This window comes from Zingiber officinale, chromosome 6B (assembly GCF_018446385.1).
Source record: "Zingiber officinale cultivar Zhangliang chromosome 6B, Zo_v1.1, whole genome shotgun sequence".
NCBI classification, from domain to species: Eukaryota; Viridiplantae; Streptophyta; class Magnoliopsida; order Zingiberales; family Zingiberaceae; genus Zingiber; species Zingiber officinale.
In genome coordinates this window covers 9,799,216-9,809,680 of record NC_055996.1, presented here as the reverse complement: position 1 = coordinate 9,809,680, position 10,465 = coordinate 9,799,216, and the positions used below count along the sequence as shown (strand labels likewise).

At 36.3% G+C, this 10,465-nt stretch overlaps 2 protein-coding genes across 2 annotated transcripts; both read left to right on the top strand.

Moving 5' to 3' along the window:
- The first annotated feature begins 1,028 nt into the window (after positions 1-1,028).
- Positions 1,029-4,665, top strand: LOC121991921 (heterogeneous nuclear ribonucleoprotein 1-like). Its single transcript, XM_042546006.1, has 6 exons — positions 1,029-1,150; positions 1,248-1,288; positions 2,432-2,595; positions 3,253-3,352; positions 3,436-3,608; positions 3,848-4,665. The coding sequence occupies exons 1-6, from the start codon at positions 1,110-1,112 to the stop codon at positions 4,325-4,327; spliced, it is 999 nt and encodes a 332-aa protein (XP_042401940.1). The 5' UTR covers positions 1,029-1,109; the 3' UTR covers positions 4,328-4,665.
- A 1,909-nt stretch (positions 4,666-6,574) lies between these two features.
- On the top strand, positions 6,575-9,912 carry LOC121990743 (oligopeptide transporter 5-like). The gene is made up of 6 exons (XM_042544822.1): positions 6,575-6,623; positions 6,723-7,165; positions 7,804-7,901; positions 8,083-8,923; positions 8,991-9,173; positions 9,239-9,912. Exons 1-6 carry the CDS (start codon positions 6,575-6,577, stop codon positions 9,863-9,865), a joined length of 2,241 nt encoding a protein of 746 aa, XP_042400756.1. The 3' UTR covers positions 9,866-9,912.
- Positions 9,913-10,465: the final 553 nt, after the last annotated feature.

Below are 10,465 nucleotides of genomic sequence, written 5' to 3'. Positions count from 1 at the left end.
CGAGATTACTAACAAAGAAAAGAAAACTCTTCTCTTTTGCTTCTTTCTCTCTTTCTTTATTTTTTTCTCTATTTTTCTCAAAAGTAATCATCTTCGTTTTTAATTTTTCTAGTAAACAGTCCTTTTACAAATAACTTTTTTCCCTCTTTATCCCACCACAATAATAACAAGAGGAGTAAGTTGTTTTTTTTTTCTTTCATGTTTTATTAATTGAATAAGAGTTATAAAATATAAATTTTATTTAATTAGGTTACTAATTGAGATGATTATTTAAATTAGAATCGAAGGTCAGAATCTAAATATTATGAGAAAATAAGATTATAAATGATTTTTTTGATTTTGAGTCATAGTAAATTTCGAGGATTACATCTTTATTTCAACTAAGATCGAAATTTTTAAATTTAAATTTTTTTTTAACTCCTTACATTTAAAATTTAGATTTTGAATTGAAAATAAATTTATACTAATATTTGAAATTTTTAAAATTTTAACTTATATATTTTTTAAAGTATTTTTGAGTTGAATAATTCTATTTTACGTTATATTAATTATTCAAATTTATTGAATTTGCCCTCCTCGTTGAAAATCAAACGTATTATGTTGGTTTCAAGGAGATGCTCACCAGGGTTAAACTAAAATAATCGACTGAATTGAATTAATTAGAAAATTAAATTCGATTTATTTAAAAAAAATCAGTTATTTTAATTAAATCAATTTGATTTTTTATTTTAAAATGTTAAATCAATTAAATTATTATTTTTAATTAAATAAGAAAAGAATAAAAAATATTGAAAATTTTAAATTTTCTATTAAACAGATTAAGTTTTTATTAAAAAAAATCTAAATTCTTATTTTTTAAAAAAAAAATCTAAATTCTTATTTTTTTAAAAAAAAACTATTAGTAATTAATTTCATATCGATTTAATTTATTTAATTTCGATTGATTAAAATTTTTTTGATTAGTTCAATTTCCCGGATTGACCACGTGTCTATATAAAAAACTATATAATAACCCATTGCCCTTACATTATCATTTGAGCCGTGACTGTCAAGGAGTTGGTTGCATTGCGACGCATCGCCCTCGTGAAACCCTAGAGTCGACAATCGGCATGGGATCGAGGATGCAAGAGCACGACGGAGCGAGCCCCGCGTGAGTCTCCCTTACTATCTCGTTTGCGCGTTCGTGTTCTGTAAGATTTACTGTCAAACTCGCAATTTACAAGTTTTGCCCTTTCCGTTGGATGCAGGAAGATCTTCGTCGGCGGGCTTGCCAAGGATACGAACATGGGTTAGATATCTTGTCGTTTATTTTTTTTCTATCTGTTTTAGCTTGAAAATTCATGCTGGAGGCTTACTTGCATGTATACTGCGCTGCTTTTATTGATCGCGGCGTATTCGTTGGTTTTCTGATATGAATGTGTTACGACATGTCTAAAATTAACTTTTTGTTTGATGAACTAAATTTATGGTGGTCTTTCCTTGATCTTTGTTTGCCTAGAATACAAGTTCAAGCAGGTTAAATGCAGATTATTCGTGTACATATTGCTACTGTTATTGTCATCTTTGTACAAATCGGGGAGGATTGATCCTTCACAAATAAACTTAATTTATAGTTTCGGTAGTTATTCACAGTGGGCTGAAATTTAGTTATCCTTCCGGCAAAATTGTTGTAAGAAATTTCTTTTGAGCAAGAGGAAGTATTACATGTACCTGGAAGACTTTCTCAGTTCTCACCTTCCTTTTCAAAAAGGCTAAGCCTAACTCAGACTTTGACGAATCTAAATTGATGTTTTCTTCCAAATAATCTAGCTGGATTTTTCAAAACCATTTATACCCGTTTAACCCTAGCACATGTACAAATTTTCATATTCTCTTACTCGGTTGGGAGGTTTGATGACCTTGTCTGTATGGTTGGAAATACATGAACATAAGTTAATAGTTTATAATTGATAGAGTTAATCCAGATGCTGATTATGTGGCTACTGGCTAACAAAACTGCACATGTACAGTTGTAGTGAAACAATCTAAATATTTGGCTGTTAAAGACTATGTATATATTGGTTTTGCAATTGAAAATTCAAGCAAAATTATTTGTTTTTGAAACGTGTATCGGAATTCATTAAAAGATTAAAAATGATGCTAGATTTAGTGGAATTACATTCTTTTTGAGTTTTGACAAGTGGGGCCTCTGTTTACTTTTAAATTAACTAATGTTAAAGGTACATGCAGTTCAATTGCCCAAGTATTTTCATACAATCGTTCATTATTTCTTTTCACAACATGCTTGCACCACAGCTGAAGAGTTCTATAGTCATTGTCTGCATTTTTTTTTGCATATTTATATGCTTTTCATGTAACTTAGTTTCATGAGCTATAATATTTTTTTTTTTCATTTTATTAATAAGATTTATTGTATGCTGGTGTCCAACAGCAACATTTGAGAAGCATTTTGCAAGGTACGGAAAGATTGTTGATAAAGTTATAATGAAAGACCGCAGCACAAATAGACCTAGAGGCTTTGGATTTATCACTTTTGATAATCCTTCTGTTGTTGACAAAGTCATTGAAGATACACATATTATCAACGGGAAGACGGTGAGTCTATTTTACTGTCTAGATAATTCACCTTATTTGATTTGACTTTTCTTGTATGGGTTTCTGGTATGAAGTATTTGATGTTTGATTATTTCTACACTGAAAGTTTAAATTACCGAATTGATTAATGCTCTATTCATTCCTTGTCAAAGGGTTTTACCCTTGTTTGGTTGTTTATTTTTTTTATCGCATGCAAAACATAGCATGCATCAGCTAATTTATATTAATGATAAATTAAGGTACTTTCTGATAGCTATGCTCATTCAGATTATGTTTTGATATGTTGGGATGACTTATCCTGAAAACACAGAAATGTCATTGTGATCATATTTGTAAACTCTGATCGGTTTCATGGTGTCGGATTGTTTACTAGAATGACTACCAGCGACCAGTCCAGAGCTTGTTATTAATTTTGTGTTGGTTTTAGTTCAGGATCTAATTGGTATGAAATTCAAGGTTTCATACAAGTTTCTTTAAGAATTTTTTTTCTATTTTAAGGAATTTTTTATCTTACTCTCAAATGCTAATGTTTTCTCAGTACCTTATCATGCCTTTTGCAACGGTTTATCCTGCTCTCTTATCCAAAGCATGTAAAGAAATTTTATTTTTTCTCTTCTTGGATGCCCTTTCAATTGCTTTTGTTATGGTATTTTGCAGGTTGAAATTAAACGAACAATACCCAAAGGAGCTGCTCCTCTGAAGGATTTCAAAACACGGAAGATATTTGTTGGTGGGATATCTTTGAGTTTCACAGAAGGTATTTTGTGTTTAGTTAACAACCATTTGTGATTTCTTTTTCCGAGAAATTATCTTCAATATTTCCTTTTTGCTGATTTGCAGATGAACTCAAGGACTTTTTCTCTCAGTTTGGGAAGGTGGATAATCATGAAATCATTCGTGACCATGCAACCAACCGTTCTAGAGGCTTTGGTTTTGTAACATTTGAGTCAGAAAAAGTTGTAGATGATTTGCTAGCTAAAAACGGAAATATGATTGATCTAGCTGGTAGTCAGGTGAGCTTGCAATGTCATGGACCCGGAACATCAAACAATACATGCACCGGAGTGTTCGTGGACATGAAAAATGATTTCATGCCTTTTACTAGTCTATTCAATTTTTTTCTTCTTTGTTTACTTTTTAGAACTTAGGCTTAGATTTTCTTGATTTGGGGGATAAAAGATATGCTAGTGTTAGAATCTTCTGTAGCTGTTTGGCATGCTGGGATTAGGTTGATGTTCTTGCTTTGTTGTAGGTGGAGATCAAGAAGGCTGAACCAAAGAACTCCTTCAACCCAACATCTGCATTTGGTAGTGAACCTAGGACGAGGCACTTTGGTGATAGTTTTAGCGGATACGGCAACTATAGTGGTTTTGCAGGTGGCTCATACGGTTCTCCTCTGTATAGGACACCTGGAGGATTTGATCCTAGACCTGGCGGATATGGTGGTTATGCAGGTATTGGTAGTCAATATGACAGTGGATATGGCGGTTTCTCACGACGCTTAGAGAATTATCATGGTTATTCTAGCCGTCTTGGTTTTTATGGTGGGCATGGTGGGGGTCACAGTGGAAGTAGCTTTGGTGGCTATGGCCGAGAAGCTGGGGGTTATAGTGGTTCTACCTACAGTGGTGGTTATGAGTCACCAGGTGCTGGCTACGGCTCGGGTGGATTCTACGGTAGCAACGCAAGCTATGGCCGTAGTGCAGGTCGATACCATCCATATGGAAGATAGGAAAAGAGGCAGTGCGATACATCGCTAGATGACACAATCAGGTTGCCCTAGTTCCTGGATATCATATGATGCCATAGGCATTTAGCTTAACTCTGAAGTCTTTCTATAAGGATTCTTGTGGTTAGTCTATTATGTAGCTTTCTATGATACACATGTAACATCTAGCAGTTTGAACTAGAACGAGGTGTTTGCTTTTAGATATGTAGTTTCATGTTATGTGAGGTACCTGTATAATATCTAGAAAGCTTGAACTAGAACAACCTCTAAGGCGCTACTTTTGCACTAGTCAATTGTAGCACATTTTTATATTGCAGCAGCTTCCTATAATTAAATCATTACTGGTAGTTTGTTTCTCTAGATAAAATAACACTGGTTAGATCTGTTGTAGCTTATGTTGCTTGCAGGGAAAATTTTCAAAATCCATATTGAATTTGGGGTTGCCTTCTCCAGACATATGGATAAGCCTTTTGCCACTGAAATGTGGGAATTTACTGGCCATTGCTTTTACATGGTCCATGGGTTCTTGATGTCCTATTTGTTCTCAATGTTACTTGGATTAGATGATTTAGATACTAAGCTTTAGCATGTCAAGTCATCAAGCACTGCAATTCTGTTTCGTTTGGCATTTTCATGCTTCAATGAATTATTTATTAATGTAATTTAAGTTTTTTAATGTTCACTTTCTGTTATTGACATGAAAAGTCAAGAGAAAATTATGTTTGTCCTTTCAATTTGCAAATATTTTAATGTTCACTTTCTGTTTTTAATGTTCACTTATAAATATTTTTTTTCTATTTTAATGATTATTGCAATTGTTTTAAAAATCCATAATGCATAATAATACACAAAGTTACTCTATTGGCAAATGGAGCAGCCAGTTAACACCTTTAATTATATTAACAACATCTAATAATTAAAATTATGCCAAGATTGTGATTTTCTAAAAAAAATGTAAATTTGATAAGTTTGTAATTCATTAAATTACTTGTCACACTATTGCTTATATTTAATTTTTTTTGAATAATTAATGAATAAATTTTCATCTAAATCATCTTAATTAATGGAAAAAATACTTTTTAATTAAAGGTTTTTTTAATTATCTGATCATATAAATAAACCTGATAAATAACACCAAATTGATTTTATAAACAATTTTTTTTTTAAAAAAATATCAAATTATTTTTTTTAAAATTAAAATTTATTTGAATTTTACCAATTTTGTTTTTAAAAATATTGATTTTGTAAATGCTAAATTTGAGATAATTTATAATTTAAAATACTGTGAGTTGCTAATGGATCTGGCTAATTAAATCTCATTACCAAATGAATTTCCAACAAATTTTACATTATATAAAAAGACTTGTATAGTTCATAATTAAATATAGGTATAAAAAGTGTGTTTAATGCAAGCTAATTGATAGCAGTACTGAATTTTGGAAGTATGATTCTATTTACAATTAACAGATGGCTTATATTAAATTTTATAATATAAAATTAAACTCAGTGTCGACTAAATTCTTTTTTAATATATTTAATACTCATTTCAAATTTGGAAAGCTCTTACTCTTTTGACAAATGCCTCTCGGCAAATCGCTAATAATTCATTATTATTAGGGTAATCAATAATTAATAATTAAAATTTATGAACTATTTAAATAAAATTGAATATAAAATAAACTGCTAGAATATTGATTAATTTCGTCAAAAACTGAAATAATTTATTTTTTTTCCTCGTCAACGATCGTTTAAATTAATAGCTAATAATAAAATAGTCTATTGTTATTTTTTATTTAATAGTTTTAAAATTGGCATTTATTTGAACAAAATAAAAATTAGATTAAATCCAACTATTGCTCACCCATAATTTCTATATATATTCTCTACTAAAAATGCATATAATTATTCCCATAAAATAAAAAAAAAATTAATACATTTAGGATAATTCCTAATAAATAATAGTAAATGCATTGACATTATAACCTCTCCTATTCTTTAGCTAAGGAATAAATATCCATATGAATTAGTCAACTGTTCATTTTTATAATAAAAAAAAAAATTATTTCTTTTAAAAAAAATATTTCATTAATTATATTTAATTACGTACCCGTAATCTCGTCCAGATCAAGCAAATTGAACGCAAATTGAACAATTTAGAACTAAAATCTCCTATAAATAATCAATCCATTTTACCATATTTTCCTTGTTTATAATCCAAAAGGAGAAGAAGCACAAAGAAAAGCTTTTGCAATGGCGGCTTCGAATGAGGAGGGTGATCCATGTTTGGATTCAAAGATTGGTATAAATTTTTTAAGATTATATTATTATTAATAATAATATTTAAATTAATTATAATTAATTGTGTTTTGTTTGATATTAATGATATTGAAATTGATAGAAGAAAAAGTGGACGATTGTCCGATTGAGCAGGTGCGGCTGACGGTGTCGACGGCCGACGACCCGTCGGAGCCGTGCATGACGTTCCGCACGTGGGTGCTGGGCGTCATCTCGTGCGTCCTGTTGTCGTTTTTGAACCAGTTCTTCGGGTACCGCACGAACCAGCTGTCGATCTCGTCGGTGTGCGTCCAGATCGTGGCGCTGCCGATCGGGCGGTGGATGGCCCGCACGCTGCCGGCGACGGTCGTCAGGCTGCCGTTCACCAGGTGGGGGTTCTCCCTCAACCCGGGGCCGTTCACCATGAAGGAGCACGTGCTCATCACCATCCTCGCCAGCTCCGGCACCGGAACGGTCTACGCCGTCAATATCTTGACCATCGTCAAGGCGTTCTACCACCGCGGACTCAACGTCATGGCCGCCCTGCTGCTCGTTCAGACAACTCAGGTGATGACTTTTTCGGTTTGCGAGTTTTGAAAAATATTTTTTTTTTTGAAAATCAAAATGTCGTCCCTCTCTCTAAGAACAGTCAAATTAAGGTCTCCTTCATAATTTTATCCCTAAAATATCCGTAGATTAAGCACATGAAATTATAATAAAAGATAATTATATTTATCACAGGCTTCTCTTATAATCTATTCTTAGGTTATATAAAAGGCGCTAAAAGATAATTATATTCACTTCATCTGTCTCTCTTAATTTCTACACATCAATCGTGATAAAGTGATAAGATAATATTCATTTGAAACTAAATGTTAACTTCCAATAATTTATTTTTGCTCTTTGAAATTATGTTTTAACCAAGTTGCCACTCAAAATAAGTAAAATGATATTAAGTCATGTTGTAAAAGCTAACAATTAGCTTCTACATATAGAAAGCAAGTAGCTAATTTCTATAACGGATAGATGTTAGCTTCTATAATTGAATAATTAAATAGTATAAAAGTATTTTGAGTAGGTCGTCCATGTGACTTTAATCATAAATGTGATGGACGAAAATATAAATGATGGAATTTTTATCCAAAAATTTTATATAAGTTTATGATTTTAATTATTATTATTAGTTTTTTTTTTTGTAAATTTAGTTGCTAGGTTATGGATGGGCTGGATTATACCGAAAATACTTGGTGGATTCTCCTTATATGTGGTGGCCAGCGAACCTTATTCAAGTTTCTCTTTTCAGGTATATAGTTTAAAAAAAAAATTATTGTATGGAAACTAAAAAGTAGTTTTCTAAACTATGAGGGGTTAACTGAATTAATTCTTTTTTTGACCTTTCTGAAAACGAGAATGTAAAAGTAAACTATTAAATTATGTGGGTTAACTTGAATAGTTTTACTGAGACTTGCTGTCGCCGGAAACAGAGCATTGAACGAGGACGAGCGGCGGCCGAAGGGCGGCGTCTCCCGCTTCCAGTTCTTCCTCATCGTCTCCGCCTGTAGCTTCGTCTACTACATCATCCCGAATTATCTCTTCCCCACCATCGGCTCCCTGTCCTTCATCTGCTGGATCTGGAAGGACTCGATCGTCGCCCACCAGTTCGGCTCCGGCCTAAACGGCCTCGGTCTCGGTGCCATCGCCTTCGACTGGGCCGCCGTCACCGCCTTCCTCGGAAGCCCCATGGCCGCCCCTCCCTTCGTCCTCTTCAACGTCCTCGCCGGTTACCTCGCCCTCATCTACGTCCTCGTCCCCGCCGCCTACTGGCTGAACATCTACGACGCCCGCCGCTTCACCTTCTTAACCTCCCGCCTCTTCGACGCCTCCGGCAAGCACTACGACCTCGACCGCATCATCGACTCCTCCACCTTCTCCCTCGACATCCAAAAATACAACAACTACAGCGAGATCTACCTCAGCATCTTCTTCGCCGTCTCCTATGGCCTCGGCTTCGCCGCCCTCACCTCCACCATCTCCCACGTCTTCCTCTTCGAAGGGAAAAACATATTCAGACTCTGGCGCCAGGCCACGGCCAAGGTCAACGAGAAGTTCCTCGACGTCCACGGCAGGATCATGAAGACCAACTACGACGCGGTGCCGCAGTGGTGGTTCTACCTCGTCCTCCTCCTCGTCACCGGCCTCTCCATCTTCGCCTGCGAGGGCTTCGGCGGCGCCCTCCAGCTCCCGTACTGGGGAATCTTCTTGGCCATGCTCATGGCCGTCTTCTTCACCTTGCCAGTCGGAGTCATCTCAGCCACCACCAACACGGTAACAACTCGATTCCTCGATCTTTCTCCAAGAATTCGTATGAAAAATCTCTCTGTCCAATTTGCAGATGCCGGCGCTCAACATCATTACAGAGATGGTGATCGGTTACATTCTCCCGGGGAAGCCATTGGCCAACGTGGTGTTCAAGACCTACGGCTACATAAGCATGCTTCAGGCGTTGACTTTCCTGAGTGATTTCAAGCTCGGCTACTACATGAAGATCCCTCCCAAGTCAATGTTCCTCGCTCAGGTAAGTGATTGTTCGCGGGAAGTAAATTCGAGGAGGAGTACGCGTTGACTTTGCTCTGTTTTCAGCTGGTGGGGACGTTGATCGCGAACGGGGCCTACTTCGGCACGGCGTGGTGGCTGCTCACCGGCGTGCCCAACATCTGCAACGTCGACTTGCTGCCGCCGGACTCGCCCTGGACGTGCCCCGGCGACGACGTCTTCTTCTCCGCCTCCATCATCTGGGGCGTCGTGGGCCCCGCCCGCATGTTCGGGCCACGGGGGCACTACCGCGCGCTCAACATCTTCTTCCTCGTCGGCCTCCTCGCCCCCGTCCCCGTCTACCTCCTCCACCGCCTCTACCCCGACAAGAAGTGGATCCCGCTCATCTCCTTCCCGGTCATCTTCGGCGCCTGCGGAATGATGCCGCCGGCGCACGCCGTCAACTACAACTCCTGGTTCATCGTCGGCTTCCTCGTCAACTACTGGGTCTTTAAGCGCTACAAGCACTGGTGGGGCCGCTACGCCTACGTCCTTTCGGCGGGCATGGACGCCGGTACCAGCTTCATGGCGGTGCTGGCCTTCTTCGCGCTGGGCAACTACAACATCTACGCCGTCAACTGGTGGGGAGGTGTTGTCGACGACCACTGCCCGCTCGCCAGTTGCCCCACCGTCGCCGGCGGCTACATCCCCGACGGTTGCCCCCAAATCCATTAACGGGGCTTTTTATATATAAAAAAAATCTTAATTTATTAATTAGGTCCGGACAAAAATCAAAAGGCGTTTTAATTCATTTTTATTTTCTAATTTATCTTTATTTTAGTATTATTGTAACCGTCATGATTCGTAACTACAAAATTTTTTAAAAAATATTTTAATGTTTATCAACACAAGTAAATTATATTGTATTCCGTTAGATTAGGTAATGTACAGAGTGCTAAAATATATTTTATAAATATATATAATGAAAGATAAAATAATAATTTTTAATTATTATAATATATGCACCATACAAATCACGATACATATGATGCATATATGATTATAAAATAAAATTTATAAAATAACTTTTAGTCTAGGTATATTTGATGAATGATGTCAAGTAGAAAGGACATCAACTAGCAACTCAACAAAGTTAGCCTCTATTTATTTTTTTCGCTACTTTAGCGACTTCCCTAGTGTCGGCCCCACGGATATAGAGGGAGGTTCATGCAGGTACACAGGTCATAGGCGCATGACGGGGTAAACCTCAGGTCGTCAGTTCTTGAGAATCGACCTCTGACTATTACACAAGATATATCATGCACCCACCGTCTG